Source organism: Eumetopias jubatus, unplaced genomic scaffold (genome assembly GCF_037043125.1).
Source record: "Eumetopias jubatus isolate StellerSeaLion01/CBP00866 unplaced genomic scaffold, mEumJub1_p1.0 scaffold_11, whole genome shotgun sequence".
Taxonomy (NCBI): Eukaryota; Metazoa; Chordata; class Mammalia; order Carnivora; family Otariidae; genus Eumetopias; species Eumetopias jubatus.
The window spans coordinates 56,287,575-56,312,691 of record NW_028274817.1 but is presented as its reverse complement, the minus strand read 5'-3'; the positions used below and the strand labels follow the sequence as shown (position 1 = coordinate 56,312,691).

At 35.2% G+C, this 25,117-nt stretch overlaps 1 protein-coding gene across 3 annotated transcripts in view; it reads right to left on the bottom strand.

The window, feature by feature from the left end:
* Positions 1–25,117, bottom strand: part of CHM (CHM Rab escort protein) — a 207,726-nt gene that overhangs the window by 128,523 nt on the left and 54,086 nt on the right. For all 3 annotated transcript variants that reach the window (XM_028101500.2, XM_028101501.2, XM_088028708.1), the window contains exons 3-4: positions 21,361–21,433; positions 18,350–18,474 (exon numbers count right to left, since the gene is read on the bottom strand). In XM_028101500.2, the coding sequence (XP_027957301.1) occupies positions 18,350–18,474; positions 21,361–21,433 (198 nt within the window). The remainder of the gene's footprint in view (positions 1–18,349; positions 18,475–21,360; positions 21,434–25,117) is intronic.

Genomic DNA, 25,117 nt, shown 5'->3' with positions numbered 1-25,117 from the left:
TTCTGGAGAGAAGGCAGACAAACAACCTGGGGGCAGACAGTCATCTAAAGAACACCTGGGACACACAGAGGGGAGAGAATTCCCTCTTCTCAAACTGAGTTCCTGAGAACAAGTACTGAGAACCCTCTCCAGAGACAATGGAGCTGCCTGGCTCCATTTCCCTCCCCCACCCCTTAGCATAAAAAAAGAACCAACTGCTATAAACACCAGAGCACCTACACTGGCTGCCTAACTGGCTTATACCAGGTCCAACACCCCTGCACTCTACCCCTACTGACCTTCTTTGTCAAGTTTGACTCAGTCCTAGCTGGATAGGACCCTTCCTCAGAAAACCAGCAGGAACCCCTCCTCACACAACATCTCCTGACCAGAGAGTTATGCAAAGATTCAGGTCTAGTGGAAGTAGTATTGGGTCTCATTTAACAAGTAGACCGGAGTACACCTAGTTAAATTCACCGCACTCTGCCCAAGGACCAAACGCTGCCCAATGAAGGCAAGGATAGACTGCAGATAACTGGCCTGAAGGACAGAGCAGCCAAAACAAGCAGCAGAATGCATGAGCATGCACCAGACATATGACCTGAAGCACCAGGCCCTGGGTACTATATGACCTCTTCTTCATAAAGCCAATACACTCAAAAGCAGGAAACGGAACAAGCTTTTCTAACAAAGGCAGACACTTAGGCAAAATGCCAAGACAGAGGAATTCATCCCAATTGAAATAACAAGATAAGGTCACAACCAGAGATCTAACTGAAACAGATATAAATAATATGCCTGAATGGAGAATTGAAAGCAACAATCATAAGGATAATGACTGGACTTGAGAAAAGAATGGAAGACTTCAGGGAGGCCCTTACCACAGAGATAAAAGAGTTAAAAAAAAAAACAGAAATGTAAACTGCAATAGGAAAGATCTGAAACAGACTGGATACAATGAACACCAGGATGAAAGAAGCAGAGGAACAGATAAGTGATATAGAAGGTAAAATAACAGACAAATACAAAGCCTCAAAAGAGAGAAAGTAGAATTATGGATCAGGAGAATAGATTCAGGGAACTCAGTGACTCCATCAAACAAAATAACATTTGTACTATACAGGTCCAAGAAGAGGAAGAGAGAGAAAAGGGGGCAGAAAATTTATTTGAGGAAGTAATAGCTGAAAGATTCCCTAATCTGGGGAAGGAAACAGACATCCAGATCCTGAGGCACAGAGGACTCTCATCAAAATCCACAAAAGTGGGCCAATACCAAGATTTATTGTACTTAAATTTGCAAAATACAGCTATAAAGAAAAAAATCCTAAAAGCAGCAAGACAAAAGAAGTACTGACCTTACAAAGTAAGACCCATAAGACTAGCTGCAGATCTCTCCACAGAAACTTAGTAAGTCAGAACAGTGTCATGATATAATCAAAGTGCTGAATGGGAAAAATCAGCAGCCAAGAATACTCTATCCACCAAGGCTATCATACAGAAGAGAAGGAGAGATGAAGAGTTTCTCTGAGAAAACAAAAACTAAAGGAGTTTGTGACCACTAAACCAGGTCTGCAAGAAATACCAAAAGGGACTATTTGAGTGGAAAGAAAAGAACAAAAGTGACAAAGAGAAGAAAGGAACAGAGAAATTCTCCAGTCACGACAAAACAAGTAATAAAACGGCAATAAATACACAGCTATCAACAGTTCTGAATGCAAATGGACTAAATGCTCCAATCAAAAGGCACAGGATGGCAAAATGGATAACAAAACAAGACCCATCTAAATGCTACCTACAAGAGACTCTTTTTAGACCTAATGACACCTGCAGATTGAACATGAGGGGATGGATAAACATTTATCATGCAAATAGACATCAAAAGGAAGCCAGAGTAGCAATACTTATATTAAACAAACTAGATTTTAAACCAAAGACTATAATAAGAGATGAAGAAGGGTACTATATCATGATAAAGGGGACTATCCAACAGGAAGATCTAACAACTGTAAGTGAATAAATAAATCTAAAAAAAAAAAAAGAATGAATGGGTCAACCAGGAAATTAAAGAAGAAATAAAAAAAAAATACATGGCAACAAATTAAAATGAAAACACAACAGTCCAAGAGAGAAAAATCTCAAACAACCTAACCTTACACCTAAAGGAGCTAGACAAAGAAATATAAATGAAGCCTAAAGCCAGCAGAGGAAAGGAAATAATAAAAATTAGAGCAGGAATAAATGATATAGAAACTAAAAAAAAAAAAAAAAACCGATCAATGAAACTAGGAGTTGGTTCCTTGAAAGAATTATTAAAAGTGATAAACCCCTAGCCAGACTTATGAAAAAGAAAAGAGAAAGGATCCAAATATCATTCTCCTCTCAGATTCATCTATAAAATGGGCATCAGTCCACTTTCCTTACCTTTCATGAGGCTGTTGTACCATAAATGAGCTAACGTATCTGCAAGGTATTTTATAAACTCCAAAAGACTAATCAAACATGAGATACTAATCAAACATAAGATACTGCTAAACTTCACAAAGGTCAACAAACAACTCAAAATACACATACCCAGGTTTTTTGAGATCACACGTTGAAAGCTCTTTGGCCACATTACCCCACGATTCCACTGTCATTAGCAACATTAAAAATGAGGAGCAATAATATGACATGTGATTTGTATATTTTCTGCAGAATTATTCATACTCTACATTTTATTTTAAAAAGCAAATAAACCAAAGTGTGTTCCATGAAGGACCTAAGGTGACAACTTTCAGAGGTCCCACAACTACAAATTAAACTAAGGAATGACATGATAATCAATTGCATTTTACAGATAAGACAAAATATGGCAACTTATTACAGACCTTGATAATGACACCATGGAAACTGAACACAGCAACTGATCTAGTCAGTGGCTCTCTATTACATTCTGAGAAAAGGGGCTTTCTACAGTGAATGAAATGTATTAATGCTGAACAGTCTGGAAAACATGACAAAATAATTAAAGTATAAGAAAAGAAACTATTCTTTGTGTATCTGTCCTACAACCATAAATTAGTAAGTCTTACTCTTCTCAACATCATTTTGTGAAATCCCTAGCACTATGGAAAACATATGCAATAAAAACACAAGACTGTCCTTATTCTATTAACAACATTTTTGGACTTTGGCTAAGGTTAAATTTAATACTTAACTATAAGTTATAAAGACACCAGAAAATTCCCAAAACTTCACTTAATGAACTAGTAAGCAAAATTCTCTTCATCAAAATGAACTTATCTTTCCTCAAATTTAAAACTTTATATTGTGGTAAAAGAATTTCTTAAAATAGATAATTCAACCTTTTGAAGAAAAATTCAGAATAAATTAAAAACTCAAATTTATAAATTTTAAAGTATTTGAAAAATATAAAAACATATTTGTAAGTTGTTAATGAATATGGCTGATTATAAGCTCTCAATGGAAACTATGAGTTCAACAATGCTATTATGATTTTAACATATAAAGAAAAAATCTGCCTCATTAGTTCTCATAAAACTTTTCAATATCAAAGAAGATTTCACAAATGAAACCTAATATAATTTATAGTGCCAATTTGAATTTCAAAGACCATTTACAATACAGTATAACAATACTGAGGTAATTTTACCTACCTGCAACTGATGAATACTACTTTGTCTAATGCTTTTTATACTAACTGCCAAGATATATATATATATATAATCTTAAGAATCTGGGGGTATAAACTCAGGTATTATCTAGTATTGCTTATCAATAAATTATATTAACAAAGTAATACCTCAAAGTGAATGCATCTTATTTATTCACAGTTTGAGATGAATCAAATAAAAAATTGCCAACTGGTTAATTTATTCAACACAGGTTTTAACATATTCATTTTTCAACCATTTGCATCTTTTTCACCACACTATAGGTTGTTGCAAAAATTGTATTTTTACCTAGTGCTTTGTTTAAGGCCAAGCATTTCTGATTTGCACAGTGTATGTTAAACTGCTACCCAGCTGTTTATTCCTGCAAATAAATGTTTAATGGATACCCATAAGTTACAAAAATCAGACTATCCAAAAGTTATTGTTCCAGAAACTAGCAATATAAAAAACCACCGTATTCAATTTTGAATTGCTACAATAAAATATATTGGTATATCTTTTTCTCTACTCTTACCAACTTCAAATATTAACACACATTATGGAATATAGCTGAAATACTAACCTCTTGTCACATTTTTCCAGGAACAAAATTTCGTAAGATGATGTACTGCAAGTACTGCTGGTTGTCTACACAGCAACCATTAGTCTCTTCCTCCCTGACACAAGAAATGCAATTCCAGAACTAGGGAAAGGATCATGGCTGATTAAAGCCAATTATAGCAATTTACATCCCTTTGCTGCTGACTTGATTTAGGAGTGAGCTGGTTATCCAGTTTTAGCCAATAAGACAAGGGAGAGTGTGCTGGGAGCTCCTGATAGAAGACTCTATAGTATAATAATTAAAAAAAGGGATACATATGGGGCACCTGGTGGCTCAGTCAGTTAAGCGTCTGCCTTCAGCTAAGGTCATAATCTCAGGGTCCTGGGATGGAGTCCCACATGGGGCTCGCTGCTCCATGGGGAGTCTGCTTCACCCTCTTACCCCTGTGCTCTCTTTCTCTTTCTCTCTCACTTTCTCTCAAGTAAATCAATTAAATCTTTAAAAAAGATAAAAGGGATACATGTTAGGAAAACTCTCCTCCTTCCTATCATGTTTAGAGGTCTTTGCTGAATGAAAATCTGTTTAGAATTTTGGCAACTGCTTTGAAACTCTAGACAGCAAGCTAAGAGAAGTGCAGAGCAGCTACCCCAAAGCTCTAATGTGATTAAGATGCTCGATTAATAAGAAAGAATACAAAAACAACCACAAAACAAGTAATAAAATGGCAATAAATACATATCAATAATTACTTTGGATGTAAATGAACTAAAAGCTCCAATCAAGACATATGGTGACAGAGTAGATAAAAAAAAAAAGAAGACCCATCTATATGCTACCTACAAAAGACTCATTTACCTGCACATTAAAAGCGAGGGGATGGAGAAACGTTTATTATGAAAATGAATGTCAAAAGAAAGCCAGGATAGCAACACTTATGTTGGACAAAACAGACTTTAAAATAAAGACTGTAACAAAAGACAAAGGATACTATATAATTAAAAAAAGAGACAATCCAACAAGAGGATATAAGAATTGTAAATGTTTATGCACCCAACATGGGAGCACCCAAATAGATAAGAGTTAATAACAAACATAAAGAAACTAATTGATAATAATACGGTAATAGTAGGGGACTTAAAACACCCCACTTACATCGATGGGATTCATCATCTAAACAATCAACAAGGAAACAATGGCTTTGAATGACATGCTATACCAGATGGATTTAACAGATATATTCACATCATTCCATCCTAAAACAGAATCACATTCTTTTCAAGCACCATGGAACATTCTCCATAACAGATCACATATTAGGCCATAACACAAGTCTTAAATTCAAAAACACTGAAGTCCTATCATGCGCCTTTTCTGAACACAAAGCTATGAAACTAGAAATTAAGCACAAGACAAAAATCTGGAAAGACCACAAATACATGGAAGTTAAACAACATGGTCCTAAACAATGAATGGGTCCACTAGGAAACTAAAGAAGAAATAAAAAAATACATGGAAACAGGGGTACCTGGGTGGCTTAGTCCATTGGGCATCTACCTTCGGCTTGGGTCATGATCCCAGGGTCCTGGGATCGAGCCCTGTGTCAGGCTCCCGCTCAGTGGTGAGCCTGTTTCTTCCTCTACCTCTGACCTTATCCCCCTACTTGTGCTTGCTCTCTCATGCTCTCTCTCTCGAATAAATAAATCTTTAAAAAATACACATGGAAACATATGAAAATGAAACCACAACAGTCCAAAGTCTTTTGGGTGCAGCAAAAGCAATTCTAAGAGGGAAGTATATAGCATTACAGGCCTACCTCAAGAAGCAAGAAAAGTCTCAAATGAACAACCCAACCTTACATCTAAAGGAGCTAGGGAAAAACAAAACAAAACAACAACGAAACCTAAAGCCAGCATAAGGAAGAAAATAGTAAAGATTAGAGCAGCAATAAATGATATAGGAACTAAAAAAGGCAATACAACAGATCAATGAAACCAGGAGTAGGTTCTTTGAAAAAAATAATACAATTGATAAACCTTTAGCCTGACTTATAAAAAAGAAGAGAAAGGACCCAAATAAATAAAATCACAAATGTCAGAGGAGAAATAACCAACATCACAGAAATACAAACTGTAAGAGAATATTCTAAAACATTATATGCCAAAAAATTGAAAAACCTAGAAGAAATGGATAAATTCTCACGAACATAAACTACCAAAACTGAAGCAGGAAGAAATAAAAAATTTAACCAGATTACCACCAATGAAATTCAAATAGTAATCAAAAAACTACCAACAAACAAAAGTCCAAGGCCAGATGGCTTCACAGGTGAATTCTACCAAACATTTAAAGAAAAGTTAATACCTTTTCTTCTGAAAGTATTCTAAAAAAACCAGAAGAGGAAGGAAAACTTCCAAATTCGTCTCTGAGGACAGCATCACCCTAAAACCAAAAGCAGATAAAGACACCACAAAAAAAGAGAACTTCAGACCAATATCTCTGATGAACATAGATACAAAAATCCTCAATAACATACTAGCAAACCAAATCCAACAATACATTAAAAAAATCATACACTACAATAAAGTGGGATTTATTCCTGAGATGTAAGGGTGGTACAATATTCACAAACCAATCAATGTGATACATCATATCAATAACAGGAAGAATAAAAACCATATGATCATTTCAAGAGATGCGGAAAAAGCACTTGACAAAGTACAACATCCATTCATGATAAAAACCCTAAACAAAGTGGTCTAGAGGGAACATACCTCAACAGAATAAAGGCCTTTTATGAAAACCCCACAGCTGCTGGAGTAGTGGGGGGTGGGAGGGATGGGGTGGCTGGGTGATAGACATCGGGGAGGGTATGTGCTATGGTGAGCGCTGTGAATTGTGTAAGACTGCTGAATCACAGACCTGTACCTCTGAAACAAATAATACATTATATGTTAAAAAAAAAAAAAAAGAAGATAACAGGATGGGAAAAATGAAGGGGGGGAATCGGAGGGGGAGACGAACCATGAGAGACTATGGACTCTGAGAACAACCTTAGGGTCCTAGAGGGGAGAGGGGTGGGGGGATGGGTTAGCCTGGTGATGGGTATTAAAGAGGGCACGTACTGAATGGAGCACTGGGTGTTATACGCAAACAATGAATTATGGAACACTACAACAAAAACTAATGATGTAATGTATGGTGATTAACATAACATAATAAAATAAAAAAAAAAGAAAACCCCACAACTAAGATCATACCCAATGGTGAAAAATTGAGAGGTTTTCCTGTAAGATCAGGAACAAGACAAGGATGTCCACTCTCACCACTTTTATTGAACATAGTACTGGAAGTCCTAGCGCAGTAGACAATAAAAAGAAATAAAAGGCATTGAAATTGGTAAGAAAGAAGAAAAACTTCCACTATTTGCAGATGACATGATAGTATACAAATAAAACACTAAAGACTCCACCAAAATACTACTAGAACTGATAAATGAATAAAGTTGCAGGATACAAAATCAATGTACAGAAATCTATTGCATTCCTTTACAGTAGTAATGAAGCAAAATAATAACGATGAAGCAGCAGAAAGTGAAATTAAGAAAACAATCTCATTTACAATTGCACCAAAAACAATAAAATATGTAGGAATAAACCTAATCAATAAAGTGAAAGACCTGTACTATGAAAACTATAAAATACTGATGAAAGGAATTCAATAGGACACAAACGGAAAGACATTCCATGAGCATGGAATGAAAGAACAAATATTGTTAAAAAATCTGTTAAAATGTCTATACTGTTCAGAGCAATCTATACTTTCAATGCCATCCCGATCAAAATCCCAATGGCATTATTCAAAGTGCAGGAACAAACAATCCTAAAATTTGTATGGAACCAGAAAAGACCCCGAATCGCCAAGGAAATGTTGAAAAAGAGAAACAAAGCTGGGGGCATCACATTGCCTGATTTCAAGCTATATTACAAAGCTGTGATCACCAAGACAGCATGGTACTGGCACAAAAACAGATACACTGATCAGTGGAACAGAATTCAAATCAAAGCCACATCGATATACCACCTTACACCAGTTAGAATGGCAAAAATTGACAAGGCAAGAAACAACAAATGTTAGAGAGGTCGTAGAGAAAGGGGAACCCTCTTACACTGTTGGTGGGAATGCAAGTTGGTACAGCCACTTTGGAAAACAGTGTGGAGGTTCCTCAAAAAGTTAAAAATAGAGCTACCCTATGACCCAGCAATTGTACTACTCGACATTTATCCCAAAGACACAGATGTAGTGAAAAGAAGGGCCACATGCACTCCAATGTTCATAGCAGCAATGTTCACAATAGCCAAACTGTGGAAAGAGCCGAGATGCCCTTCAACAGATGAATGGATAAAGAAGATATGGTCCATATTTACAATGGAATATGACTCAGCCATCAGAAAGGATGAATACCCAACTTTTGCATCAACATGGATAGAACTGGAGGAGATTATGCTAAGTGAAATAAATCAAGCAGAGAAAGTCAATTATCATATGGTTTCACTTATTTGTGGAACATAAGGAACAGCATGGAGAACATTAGGAGAGGAAGGGAAAAATGAAGGGGGGGAATCAGAGGGGGAGACGAACCATGAGACTATGGACTCCCAGAAACAAATTGAGGGTTTTAGAGGGGAGGAGGGTACAGGGATGGGTTAGGCTGGTGATGGGTATTAAGGAGGGTACGTATTTCATGGAGCACTGGGTGTTATATGCAAACAGTGAATCATGGAACACTACATCAAGAACTAATGATGTACTGTAGGCTGACTAACATAACATAAAAATAAATTCTGTATTACCCAAATCAATCTACAGATTTAATGCAATCTCGGTCTAAAGAGAAACAGCATTTTTCACAAAACTAGAACAAACAATCCTAAAATTTGTATGGAACCACAAAAAAAGCCCAAATAGCCAAAGCAATCTTGAAAAAGAAAAAACTAGCAGTATCACAATCCCAGACTTCAAGTTATATTACAATGCTATAGTATTCAAAAACACTATGGTACCGGCAAACATAGACACTTAGATCAAAAGAACAGAATAAAAGTCCAGAAACAAACCAACAATTACATGATCGATTAATCTTTGACAAAGGAAGAATGAATATCCAATGGAAAAAAAGACCATCTCTTCAACAAATGGTGCTGGGAAAACTTGATAGCAAGATGAAAAAAAATGAAACTGGACCACTTTTTTCACCATACATGAAAATAAATTCAAAATGTAATAAAGACCTAAATGCAAGTTTTGAAACCATAAAAATCTAGAAGAGAGCACAGAAAGTAATTTCTCTGATACTGGCTACAGCAACATTTTTCTAGATGTGTCTCCTGAGGCATGGGAAACAAAAGCAAAAATAGACTATTGGACTACAGCAAAATAAAAACCTTCTATACAGCAAAGTAAACAATCAATGAGACTAAAAGACAACCTACAGAGTGGGAGAAGATATTTGCAAATGACATATCCAATAAACAGTCAGTATCCAAAATATACAAAGAACTTAGAAAACTCAACACCTCCCCCCCAAAAATAATCCAGTTAAAAATGGGTAGAAGACATGAAGAGACATTTCTCCAAAGAAGTCATACAGATGGCTAACAGACACATGAAAAGATGCTCATCATCAGTCATCATCAGGGAAATGCAAATCAAAACTACGATATACCACCTCACACCTGTCAGAATGACCAAAATCAAAAACACAAGAAACAACAAGTGTTGGTCAGGATGTGCAGAAAAAGGAACATTCTTGCCTTGTTGGTGGGAATGCAACTGGTATGGCCACTGTGGATACCAGTATGGAGACTCCTCAAAATCTTAAAAATATAATTACCCTACAATCCAAGAACGGCCCTACTGGGTATTTACCCAAAAATACAAAAACACTCATTCAAAAGGATACATGCACCCCTATGTTTATAGGAACATTATTTACAATAGCCAAATTACGGAAGCAGCCCAAGTGTCCACTGGCTGATGAATGGATAAACAAGATGTAGTACAGATATACAATGGAATATTATTCGGCCATAAAAAATGAAATCTTGCCATCTGCAACAACACGGATGGAGATAGTAAAATGCTAAGCAAAATAAGTCAGTCAGAGAAAGACAAATACCATATGATTTCACTCATGTGGAATTTAAGAAACAAAATAATAAGCAAGTGAAAAGAAAAAAGAGAGAAAGACAAACCAATAAAGAATGTCTTAACTATAGAGAATAAACTGATGGATACCAGATGGGAGGTGGGTGGGAGGATGGGTCAAATAGGTGATGGGGATTAAAGAGAACACTTATCATGATAGCATTGTAATGTATAGAATTGTTGAATCACTATACTGTACACCTGAAACCAATATTACACTGTATGTCAACTAGAATTTTTTTAAGTTTTTATTTAAATTCCAGTTAGTTAACATACAGTGTAATACTAGTTCCAGGTGTACAATATAGCACTTCAACACTTCCATACACCACCTGGTGCTCGCCACAAGTGCACTCCTTAATCCCCATCACCTATTTAACGAATCCCCCCCACCACCTACCTTCCCTCTAGTAACCATCTGTTCGCTATAGTTAAGTAACTGGAATTTAAATAAAAACTTTTTAAAAGTGTTCATTAACAAAGTCTTCAATGATCAACCTACTGACCTACCTACCTCCTCACCTTCCCACCTCCCATCTACCTATCCCTGTACTTGCTTAAACCACTTTTAGTTGGGCACTATGTCACTTGCAGCCTAAATCAAACTTATTTGTACACAGTGATAAAAAATAGCTTCCTCTAAATTGTAATGATTACATTTTTAAAATTTATTCCTTTTTCTTACTGATATTACTCCATTTTTGCCCAGGAAGTTCAGGTTACTTTGTAATTTTTGAGTTAAAATATTAGAATCCAAAATTAAAAAGTAGAATTTTGGATTACTATTAAAGTGATATCTTTATTTTATTAATCGACTAGAGAGTTGGTTCATTTGCAAATCTAAGAGGGAAGTTTTCATCCTGCTTTAACATTATCATGCCAGAAAAGGGGAAACAATGCCCAATATTAGCAAAACAAAAAACAAAAACACTGGGGCAGAAAAATACAAGTTATTGCCAATAGTTCAGAAAGATAAAATCTCTTCTTGCTAAAGGAACTACATGGCATTATGCAAGTAACAGGCAACAATCTTTTACGTAAGAATTCTCTGGATTTGTGTGACTAAAGTGGGAATTAACGTATTGTACCTTTTCATCATCTACTGAATAAAATAAGAAATAGTAGCTGCTTTTATTCCCTCATATAAACTACAAAAGCATCCTGTGGTGTATAAACTACAGTCACCACAACTAAAGGATATAGGATTGATTCATCCCTTACCTTCCTAACTCTGGGAGTTAGGCACTTTTCATTCCTCATTATAGATGTGACTTTTTACAATACTAAATAGTATTCTAGTAAATTAAGGAAGTAAATGCACCTCATTAGGTGCTAATCTATACAAAAGAAATACTTTATTCACCTGATGGAATGGTTCTCTTGATGTGTGTGAAATACAACATAAAAAAAAAATGGAAACAACACAAGCTTTTGAGTTAGACACGGGTTCAAATCTTGGCTCTGCTATCGCTAGCTCTCCCTGAGCTCCAGTTTATTCAGCAGCAATATACACCAATAGCTCATGCACATGGCTATAGTACAAACTGAATGAAATTAAATAAACTGTGTAAAGTGCCAGGTTATAGAAGCTGTCACACAGACATATATATACTGTGGGGAGCCTGCTTCTCCCTCTGCCTGTCACTCCCCCTGCTGTGCTTTCTCTCTCCCTCCCTCCCCCTCTCTCTCTGACAAATAAAATCTTAAAAACAAAACAATCTATGTATAGCAGAAGTATTTTTGGCTCAAACTGGAAATTGTCCTACTTATTTCAAGCAGCATTCAAGGATCAAAGCTCTGATATAACAAAACAATCTGGACTGTTCCTGATGGGAGTTTATGGCATGGGGAACTTATGCTATGATAGTAGACATATCACCATTTCTATTTTAGTATTTAGACCAATTTTGGAATAACCAAAAGTACTAAATTTAATGTTCAAAAGATCAATAAAGCCTTTAGGTTGAATACTTCAGAGTTACTTTTGAAAACAAATAAAGTCAAAAACAATAAAAAAAAAATGCACTATCCTATATGTTTATATTAGAGTATGGTGTTACCGACTTTCCGAGTACTTTGAGGTATTTTCCAAGCAATGGTGATAAGTCTGCACTGATTTATTTGCATCGTTGCCCTGGCCTCCTTGTAATCAAAAATTAAAAATCAAGAGGCTGCTGGTTATGGCTACAATATTGTTTATGGCCAAAAGATACATATTTTATTCTCCCTTGATGAAATAATAAGTAGCATATGTGAGAATCTAATTGTAGATTTTGGCCTAATAAACATCAACTCTATAAATAAGCTAACACATCTGCTCTAAAATGAGAAAACAAGTCATATGTCAGTATTCATATTATGATAAAGCTGTCTCTACCTGATATTTTGGATTTACCAAAATATTAAAATCAGTATTCTATATATGTAGTGTATCAAGGACTAAAGTTTGACTTCTATTTGTTTGATACAACTAGCTACAATAAACATGAATGACCATTAAAGTGACCATCACTTTTGGTAATGACCATTACTTTTGGTAATCTGTCATTTGATCAGATTGTGAATTTGATAAGCACATGTTAAAAGAGTAGTGTACAAAAACACGATAATTAGCAAGGGAGAGACCCTAAACGATTGGCCTTCATTAGGGTATAATTACAGGGTCATCAGAAAGTGATAACAACTTTCTTTCTGGAAAAAAAAAATGCTCATTAAGTGAGGCTAAGGTTAAGTAGAAAACAACTCATGGTGTGTGGCTATGGACAGAAAACACATGACTCTCAATAGGAAACAGACTCTTCAAAAAAAGCAAATGAAGAGGAATACATAAAACTGTTCCTCTTTGTATAAGACATTACTGTCTATGTAAAAATCCCAAGGAACCTATAAAAAAAATCCCCAGAATAAGTGAGTTCAGCAAGATGCCAGGATACAACTCAATGCATAAAAAAACAATTGCATTTCTAGATACCCATAATGAATATATGAAAGCCAACATTAAAAAGACAATGCCACTTATAATTGCCCCAAAGAGAAGTAACAATTTAGGTATACAATTAACAAAACATGCACAGGATTGGGATGCTGAAAATTCACAATTCTGTAGAAAGAAATCGAAGTCAACCTACATAAATGGAGAGTCGTACATTGTGAGTGAATTGGAAGACTCAAAATAATAAAGGTATCAATTCCCCCCAAGTTGATTTATAGCATTAATGCAATTCCTAAATTCCAGCAACATTTTCTAGACATAGAAAAGCTTATTAAAATATTTATATGAAAAGGCACAAACTCTGGAATAAATAAACAATTCTGACAAAAAAGAATCAATTTGGAGGAATTATTCTACCTGATTTTAAGTCCTAATATATAGCTGCAGTAATCAAGACAGTGTGGAATCGGTGTGGGAAAAGACATACACATCAATGGAACAGAATATAAAATCCACAAATAGACCCATCGAAGTACAGCCAACTGATTTTTGACAAATATGAAAATTAATTCAGTGGAGGAAAAACAGTCTTTATAACAAACTGTGCCAAAGCAATTGGATAACCTTATGTTAAAAAAATTAACACTGACCTAAACCTCACACCTTATATAAAAATTACAGTAGATCATGGGATTAAACATAAAACATACTATAATTTTTTTTTTGAAAAACAGGAGAAAATATTCTGGATCTATACCCAAGAAAAAAGTGGTAAATTGGACTTCACCAAAATTTAAAACATTTCACCTGCAAAATATCCTGCTTAAAGAGGATGCCAGACAAGCCACAGACTTGGGGGAAATATTTGCAAACTACATACCTAACAAAGGACACAGATATAAAACATATAAAGAACTCTCAAAAATCCACAGGAAAAAGCCAATTCAATTAAAAAACGAGCAAAAGATATGAACAGATTTTCAACAAAAAGGATGTAAGAATGGCAAACACATGAAAAGATGTTCAAAATCGGCCATAAGAGAAATGCAAATTATAACTCCAATGAGATATCACTACACAACTATCAGAATGGCTAAAAAAGTGCAAACATCAAAAGTTGGGGAGCATGCGGGGAAACTGAATCATGAAATTCTGATGGAAATGTAAAATGGTACAGCCCCACTGGAAAACAGTTTTTCAGTTTAAAACTAAACATGTAATTACCATATGACCCATCAATTATACACTCGGGCATTTATCCCAGACAAATGAAAACTTACATTCACAGAGAATTCTATAAACAAATATTCATAGCAGCTTTATTTGTAACAGACAAAAGTGAAAAAAGCCCAGATGTTCTTCAACAGGTGAATAAGTGAACTTTGGTATGTCCATAGCATGGAATACTATTCAGCAATAACAAGGAACAAACTACTAATGCATGCAACCACCTGGATGAATCTGCAGGTTAACTACAATAAGTGAAATGAGTCAATGGCCAAAGGTCACATGCTATACAGTTCTATTTACATAACATTCTCAAAATGACAAAATAATGAAGCTGGAAGGGAAATTAGCGGTTACCAAGAGTTAGAAATTGGGGGAAATGGTAGGAAGGAGATGAGCTATGGTTATAAAATGGAAACAGGAAAGATCCTTGGGGTGATGTAACTGCTCACTTCTGTAAGTTGACTGTGGTGATAGATACATGACCTGACATATATGTTAAAATTATACAAAACTAAACACATACTCATGCCCTACCTCCACAAAATGTAACATTAATATCATTGATAATGCTTATATAAAAAAGCAACAACAAGCCAAGAACCTGTACCGTATTTTTCATTATTTACAAAAGGGAAATCAAAAAGATTTTTTGATGTAGCCAACAAGAATGTTAAGGATCTATTACACGGTGATACTCTCTTACTCACATCAATAAAAGAAAATAAAAACAATATGGTTCAATATCTGCAAATCAATCAATATGATACATCATATCAATATAAGAATAAAAACCATATGATTATTTCAATAGATGCAGAAAAAGCACTTGACAAAGTACAACATCCATTCATGATAAAAACTCTCAACAAAGTAGAGATAGAGGGAACATACCTCAACAAAATAAAGGCCATATATGAAAAACCCACACCTAATATCATCCTCAATGGAGAAAAAGTGAAAGCTTTTCCTCTATAGTCAGGAACAAGACAGGGATGTCCACTCTCACCACTGTTCAACATAGTACTAGAAGTCCTAGCATCAGCAATCAGACAACACAAAAAAATAAAGGCATCCAAATCAGCACAAAGAGGAAGTCAAACTTTCACTATTTGCAGACGCCATGATTCTCTATACAGAAAACATGAAAGACTGCACTAAAAAATTGCTAGAACTGATATGCAAATTCAGTAAAGTCGCAGTATACAAAAATCAACGTACAGAAATCTGTTGCATTTCTGTACAACAATGACACGGCAGAAAGAGCTATCAAGGAATCAATCCCATTTACAAATGCTCCAAAAACAATAAGATAACTAGGAATAAACCTAACCAAAGAGGCAAGAGATCTGAACTCTGAAAACTATACAACACTGATGAAAGAAAATGAAGATGACACAAAGAAATGGAAAAACATTCCATGCTCATGGACTGGAAGAACAAATGTTGTTAAAATGTCTATATTACCCAAAGCAATCTACACAGTTCATGCAATCCTTATCAAAATAATAACAGCATTTTTCACAGAACAAGAACGAACAATCCTAAAATTTGTATGGAACCACAAAAGACCCCAAATAGCAAAAAACAATCTTGAAAAAGAAAAGCAACACTGGAGGCATCACAATTCCAGACCTCAAGTTATATTACAAAGTTGTAGTGATCAAGACAGTATAATACTGGCACAAAAATAGACACATAATTCAATAGGACAGAACAGAAAACTGAGAAATGGACCCACAACTATAGGGCTAATTAATCCTCGACAAAGCAGGAAAGAACAGCCAATAGAGAAAAGTCTCTTCAACAAATGGTGTTGGGAAAACTGGACAGCAATATGCAAAAGAATGAAACTGGACCACTTTATTATACCATACACAAAAATAAACTCAAAATGGACTAAAGACCTAAATGTGAGACCTAAACTGTAAAAATCCTAGAAGAGACCACAGGCATTAACTTCTCTGACATCTGCCACAGCAACTTTTTTCTAGATAGGTCCCCTGGCAAGGCAACAAAAGGAAAAATAAACTATTGAGGCTATATCAAAATAAAAAGCTTCTGCACAGTGAAGGAAGCAATCAACAAAACTTAAAAAGGCAACCCACAGAATAGGAGAAGATATTTGCAAATGATATATATGATAAAGGGTTAGTAACCCAAGCATATAAAGAAGTTATAAAACTCAACACCCCCCCAAAAAATAATCCAATTAAAAATGTGTAGAAGACATGAATAGACATTTCTCCAAAGAAGATATCCACACGGCCAACAGACACATGAGAAGATGCTCATTATCACTTATCAGGGAAATGCAAATCAAAACTACAATAAGATTATCACCTCACATTTGTCAGAATGGCTAAAATCAACAACACAAGAAACAACAGGTGTTAGTGAGGATGTGGAGAAAAAGGAACCCTGTTGCAGTGTTGATGAGAATGCAAACTGGTGCAGCCACTGTGGAAAACAGTAAGACAGTTCCTCTAAAAGTTAAAAATAGAACTCCCCTAGGATCCAGCAATCCCACTACAGGTAGTTTACCCAAAGAATACAAAAACAGTTATTAAAAGACCATGTACCCCTGGGGCGCCTGGGTGGCTCAGTTGGTTAAGCGACTGCCTTCAGCTCAGGTCATGATCCTGGAGTCCCAGGATCAAGTCCCGCATCAGGCTCCCTGCTTAGTGAGGAGCCTGCTTCTCCCTCTAACTCTCCCCCCTCTCATGTACTCTCTCTCATTCTCGCTCTCTCAAATAAATAAATCTTTAAAAAAAAAAAAAAGACCATGCACCCCTATGCTTATAGTAGCATTATTTACAACAGTCAATATATGGAAGCAGCCCATGTGTCCACCAATTGATGAATGGCTAAAGAAGATGTGGTATATATACACAAAGAATATTATTCAGCCATAAAAAAGAATGAAATCTTGCCATTTTCAATGACATGGATGGAGCTAAAGAGTAAAATGCTTACCAAATTAAGTCAGTGAGAAAAAGACAAATAGCATATGATTTCATTCATGTGGAATTTAAGAAACAAATGAGCAAAGGGAAAAAATAGAGAAGCAAACCAAGAAACAAACTGTTACCACAGGAGAGGTGGATGGGGGAATGGGTAAAATAGGTCATAGGGATTAAGGAGTGCACCTGTGATGAGCACCTGGTGACCTATGTATGGAATTGTTGAATCACTATAATGTATACCTGAAACTAATATAATAGTGTATGTTAACTGGAAAACAAAAACTTAAATGAATTTTCTCACTTAGAAAGAGACACTTAAAATACTACTTCCCAATATTCTCTCCTGATTTCGAAAATATGTCCCCAAATATTATGGCCAATTGTTTTTATTTCAAAATTATAATTTTCCATTTTGCTAGACTGAATATTATCTAAGAAGAGTTAGAAGAACACTGGAGCAGAATTAAATAATGCTGGGTTTTGATCTTGGGCTCCACAACTATCTAGGCTACCTGTGGTTTGGACATTTTTCAAGCCATTTTTCCCTTCAACAAATTAATCTCTATACTGAGGATTCTATAAAAACTGCAACTAGTACTACCTCCTCTATCCTAGCACAGGATGGTTGTAAGAATCAAGTCATTAATGTGGCATGTTATTATCATCATTATCATCTAAGCAGAAAAAACTGAAAGTTATATTTTAAAAAAGGCAAACCATCTTATCAATTGACGTTTAGCAACCAATGTTACATGTTGGCTTCTTCTGAATAGATGTGAATAAGAAGTCATTAACTCAGTTTATCCTAAATAAATACTTTTCATACCTGGCATAACAAAACACTTCCACATGTTGAATGGTTTTGTCCTTCCTGCTAAGAACAATGGCTTCTTCATTTTCAAGAATCTGCTCTTGCCATGCTGGGCTTTCATTCACAACGTCACTATTTTCCTAAACAAAATACACATGAGAAATGTTAATTGCACAATCTGAACCTCTACTTTTTTGTGAAAATGTATACCTTTCTCAATTAATACTTTGCCTCTGATTCCATCAAAATTCTGAAGTGACTCTAGCATAGTGCACCATCTTCAAAGAGAAGAAAATTGTGTAAAAACCTATCCTATCAAATGTTAGCTCTGGTTGACAGTTTTCTATCAGGATATCTGACATTCTGATGCAGTCATTGGATGTGCCTGTTTTGACATTACTTAAGAACTAGGATAACTAACCTTCTATCTGCTGAAAATCAAGTGTGTCTGGTATACATATTACTTGTTATTAATAAAGTTTTTGCATTTTGTTGTCCAAAAGCAGGCCTCCAATTACTTCATTCTACTTACTTTTAGGTCCTTGAAGGTTAGTCACTAGCCATGTCAAATTCTGATTTTATGTAAAAGTATTTTTGAAAAGTATTCAGCCCACTATAACTAAGGACTGTATAATAATCAACCTCTGAATATATTCAGAAAGACAATAAAAACAATAATGTATGATAACGTATGTAAACTTATAAGGGTTGAAAGTGGCCCTTCAAAATTTTTAATAATTCCTAATTACATTTTATGGAGATAAGTTATATGCATAGCAATATCTGAATACAGGGGATTTTTGGAAATGTCAAGATATGCTTTTTCCAAATGTCAAGGATCAATTTTTAATTTGCTTAAAATTTTAAACTATTTGGTACATATTTCTCAGAGAAAAAAATTTTTGAATATATATTCTCAAAGAACTAGTAGTGAAATATAACTACAATATTCTTCGTTTTAAGTAAATTCACCTCATGAAATTTCTAAACTTACAGATTTCATAAAGTAGGACGATAATTATTTTAAAAGGCTTTTTTTCTCAGGGCCCCTGGGTGGCCCAGTCAGTTAAGCATCGAACTCTTGGTTTTGGCTCAGGTCATTTTTTCAGGGTCCTGGGATGAAGCTCCAGGTCAGGCTCTGTGCCCAGCAGGGAGTCTGCTTCCCCCCTCTCTCTCCCTCTGCCCCTCCCTCAGCTCATGCACTCTCTCTCTTTTAAATAAATCTTTAAAAAGGCCTTTTTGGGGCACCTGGGTGGCTCAGATGGTTAAGCGTCTGCCTTCGGCTCAGGTCATGATCCCAGGGTTCTGGGAACGAGTCCCACATCAGGCTCCCTGCTCAGCGGGAAGCCTGCTTCTCCCGCTCCCTCTGCCTGCTGCTTCCCCTGCTTGTACCTCTCTGTCAAAAATGGGTAGAATCTTTAAAAATAAACAAACAAATAAATAAAAAGGCCTTTTTCTCCTGAATTTAACATTTTAAACTGAAGAAAAGTAGGGCAGACATTGTTATTATTAAGTGTAATTATTAGATAGTGTTAAACATCCCAACATGAAAAGGAGGTGAAATACAGGAACTCTGAATGTGTAGACATGGGGTTACCAACCTGAAGAAAAGACTGTGGATCAGCACACAAAGAGTGAAGGGGAAAAGGATATGGTAGAAAGAAGGTGCTGGAGTAGAAGCAGCACTAAAATAAAAGAAACATCTACAAAAATATTTTTATTTTAATAAATCTAACCTAGTATCAAAATTTATTTTAAAAAATTATCCTCACTCACCAGAATTTTCCATTCAGACAACTGAGGTATTTTTGTTCTTTTGTGAGCATCTAGACTAAATTTTCTCATGGAAGTACTAAATATGCTAAATATACTAAATAAGATAACCCTTACACATACTTCCTAAGAATAATGATCAACACAAATATACGAATATTTAAGGCACACACATAAAATAGCTAAATGTCTACTAGTAACATTTACTTTCTTGATTTATACAGTTTGTATTACATGCAATATTATTTTCCAAATATTACTTGTTTCTCCACACTTATTTCATGCAACAGTATTATTCAAACTGAATCTTCACTGTATCTTCAACATCAATGTCTTTGTCATCACTAGAAGCACTTTTTTAAGTGCATAAATTAATCAGTACAACTACAATGCTTATTGTGGTGTTTGGCATACGGTAAGTGCTTAATAAGTCTTAGTTATATTATTTTTAGCTAACTGAATACAATTTTCTAGAATATATCATACTCCTTTTCCAACTGTCTAAATGCTTTTGAGATATAGCAGTTTTTGATTCCATGTATGATGCTCTCAGTAGGAAGTTCATTTCAAGCCACATATACCATTCACATAAAATTAGGACAGTTTTTTTTCATCTGTCATAAAAATGAGTAAACTCCATGACATAACTCTCCATATTACTATGACATACATGTCCTCTAAAAAACTTCTTTACAATGATATCCAATAGTTGTAGTAGTGAGATCCTAACTTAGAAAAAAACTTACTAAATTTACATTAAATTTTTCCTTGTTTTTTGTTTTTACTAATTCTGTCAGATGACTTCTATAAATATGCAAAACCACCAATGACTCAGACCATTTCAAATTAATGTATTTCCCCGCCGAATAGCTGGGGTTTTTTTTTCCTCAAAATGTACTACTGAAAGAGCAACTAGTAATATGTGAGATTTTATAAGGACCGAAATTTTTTTTCTGAAACACTATTTTGGAGAAAAAAATCTTGCCTTATATTTGGGAATGTAATGAGAAAATGGTATCAAGTATATATGATGTACTCTTCAACCAACATGTCTATGTATATTTAAAAAGCGGTATCTATATTTTGAAAGCATCGGAAGAACATTAACTTAAAAAATGACTGCATAATTTTTGTTAAATAAATAAAAATGGAGTCAATTCTATATTACAGAAGCTTAGCGTTTCCTTTAATGTAGGGTTACTATGTGATACAAAATACAACCTAGTAGATTAAAAATCAACTAAGAAGTTTACCTGGTATTCCTTTAGCCAGGACAGTATTCCTGAAAAGCTAAAACTGGCCCAGTTTCCTCCATAGTAGCTTCTTCTGTAACAATAAAAAATAAGAGTAAAGAAAAGGGTATAAAAATTAAGTCACTGATCTCCATCAGCAAACCACCCTGGACCCTTCAAATCATCTCAATATTGCTACCTCAGAGTTCAAAACATAACTGGGATGTTGGAAATACTAGGCTGAAATAAACGTTGGCCTCTCAGATCCCAAAGGTAACTTTCCATTGTACAAGGAGTTAAAAAAAATCTCTCTGGTCTCCTCAGAGCTTTCTCCACTGATCAAATGCCACTGATCATGTGATTGTGAACAGCTTGATATGGGCATTGAGCAGGGAATATGAACAAAATTTGACTCCTGGTTTAAAAAAAAATGGCTGGAGAGAAAACCTTGGTAGATCTCAAGTAAAGCCAATGAAAAAACTGCTAAGTTTTCTATAAACATATTTAATTATTTATAGACAATTACATGTATAGACTATATATATACATATATAGATAGACAATTATATAGACACTGTCACCACCACCAAACCCCTAAACCCATAACCCATGCCAACATACACACCCACACACACAAATGGCTACTCTATTCAATTAATTTTGATAAGTAAAGCAAGGACAATATTCCTGCTGATAACTGAGTGAACTATTATTCTTCATTCCATAGTCCTGTGAAGATCATCATTCTGTTTTAGAGAACCCAGAGGTCTCCTAATTAGGATCAGGTAAACCTTGTAGACATTGGACTTCTGATTAACTTCCTTAAGTAGGAGATGTGTGGCAAACCAGAATTCTCTAATTCTGTACTATATATCTGTACTGGGGTTTCCCATTTCTTACAAAACTCTTCATGTTTATTGATTCTTTGTATGATGAGCCCCAAAGTACACTCAGTCACACCTACAACATCCATTCTGGTTCTGGGGTGGGATAGATTCTTGGTTTTGTTTTTTGTTTTCATTTTTGCTTCTCTGTATTTTTCTCTAATGAAATAAAAATCTATAAAAGCTCTTTTTAAAATGAGATGAAAACTAAAACCTTTAATATCCAAAATTACTCATCCATAATGCTCCTGGAGATCCTCTCAATATTCTGATATATTTCTCCTCAATCAAATGTTGACATAGGCCTGCAGAACAGTCAGACTTTAGGCTCAAGTATTTTACCAATAATCACTGTTTTTGTTCTAATAGAGAAAATGGTTGAGTATCTGTGAAAGTAGGTCTATTAATACAGATCACTGCTTTACTTATAATCTGATAGTTCTTGGGACACCTGGGTGGCTCAGTCGGTTAAGCGTCTGTCTTTGGCTCAGGTCATGATCCCAGGGTCCTGGGATCCAGTCCCACATCGGCTCCTTGCTCAGCAGGGAGACTGCTTCTCCCTCTGCCTTCAACTTCTTCCTGCTTGTGCTCTCTATCTCTCTCTCTGACAAACAAAATATTTTTAAAAAAGCTTTTTAAAAAATAATAATCTGATAGTTCTCTCAGAGACAGTGCAAATTCATAAACCATTCAGAATCTCTAATGTGTCTTAAAATTTAGATAAAATTTCAGCTCTATTAACAATTCTAGATGGCCACCCCTGCTAATATGTTGGGATCAGGAGACCTGGAAGCTATGATCCCTTGGGTCAGAGAGAAGAGTTGAAGGAGAAGGTGGGCAACAGCCAGTACAGAGAAGAGGGAGGAGTGAAGAGAGAAGGGTGTTAGAACTAGTGGTCTTTCCCACAGAAATTTATACCCTCTTCTCCCTTGCCTGAGATTAATACATTTCCGCCATCCCTCCCCATTCTCTAAATATAATACTCAACAAAAGTAGAAAACATCCTGGGTGTTAAAAAAAACAACTGTCTTTATATTTTTTGTTAAGATATTTACATTTCTTTTAAGCCACAGTAAGGTCATAAATAAGAAGCTCTATTGGGTAAAAGTTTTACGATTGAAGTAATTTATTTATTGGATACACTAATTTATAAGTAATAAATATATATTAGAAATCTGACACCAAGTAGACAAAGGTTTCTTAGATAACACACAGAAAGCAATAAACTACTGATAAAGTGGGATTCATCAAAATGAAATAGTTCTACACTAAATACATCATTTAAAAAATGAATGGGCTAGCCACAAACTAGAAGAAAATATTCATAAAACATATCTGACAAAAGACTGGTATCCAGGACATATAAAGATCTTTTTCAACTTAATAATATGACAAATATTCAAATTTTAAAATGGGCAAAGGGCTTGAACAGACATTTCACAAAGGAAGACAGATGTGGTTAATGAGCACATAAAAAGGTACTCAACATCATTAGTCATTAGATAAGAAAACAGTCTATGGCCATACCACCCTGAACATGCCCAGTCTCGTGTGATCTCGGAAGCTAAGCAGGGTCAGGCCAGGTTAGTACTTGGATGGGAGATAAGTACACATTAAAATAAGCATTAAAAATGAACATAATGAGGGATGCCTAGGTGGCTCAGTCGGTTAAGCATCTGCCTTCGGCTCGGGTCATGATCCCGGAGTCCTGGGATTAAGCCCCACATTGGGGAGCCCCGCACTGGGGTCCCTGCTCAGCAGGGAGCCTGCTTCTCCCTCTGCCCCTCCCCCACTTATGTTCTTGCTCTCTTTTTCTCTGGAGCTCTCTCTCAAATAAATAAAATCTCTAAAAAAAAAAAATGAACATAATGAAATACCACTACACATCCACCAGCAAAACAGTTAAAATTAAAAAGGCTGACAATACCAGGTGTTGGTGTGGATGGCCAGAATGCTCATACATTTTGGTGGGAGTATAAAATGGTACAAACCCTTTGGAAAACTGTTTCAGAAAAAAACTAAACATATATCTACCCTATGATGCAGTAATTCCATTCCTAGATATTTACAAACCAGGAAAGTATGTGTTCACAAAATACTTGTACAAGCTTTTTCATATTGGCTTTATTAATTAATAGCTCCAAACTGATCAGAATTCAAATATCCATCAACAGGCGAATGGATAAATAAGCTGAGGTATATCTATAGGATTGATACTATTCACCAATGAAAATGAATACTGGTAACAACACAGATGAATCTCAAAGCTAAGTGAAAGAAGCTTTTACCCAAAGAGAGTATATTCGGAATGATTCCATCTATATGACATTCTAGAACAAATTAAATTAATTATCATAAAAAAATCCCAAGAGTGACTGCCTTTGAGGGTGGGATTAAGGGCAGGACTTGACTTGGATGGGGCATGAGAAATCTTTCTAGAGCAAAGACAATATTTTATCTCAAGAAAGTTCTGAGTTACACAAGTGTATGCATTTCCCAAAACTTATTAAATGGTACAGAAGATCTTTGCACTTCACTGCAAAAAAGAACCATAAATATTGAACTCTAGTTATATTATGCATGCTGAAGCATTCCAGACTGAAGGTACTTGACTGTGTACAACTTTGAAATATACAAAAGATGGAATAATAAATGGAAAGAAAAATGAATACATGGGCAGTTATGTAATAAAGCAAATACAGCAAAATGTTAAGAGTAGAATCTAGGTAGTGATACATGCTCACAGTACAATTTTTTCAACTTTTCTGTCTGAAAATTATAATAAATTGTTAGAAAAACAAAAATACCCTGAGTTTTCAAACACGGACCAAGATGGGCCAATTTCCACAGTATTTTCTGCTATTATTAAAAACCTTAAAATAATCTAAAAGAAA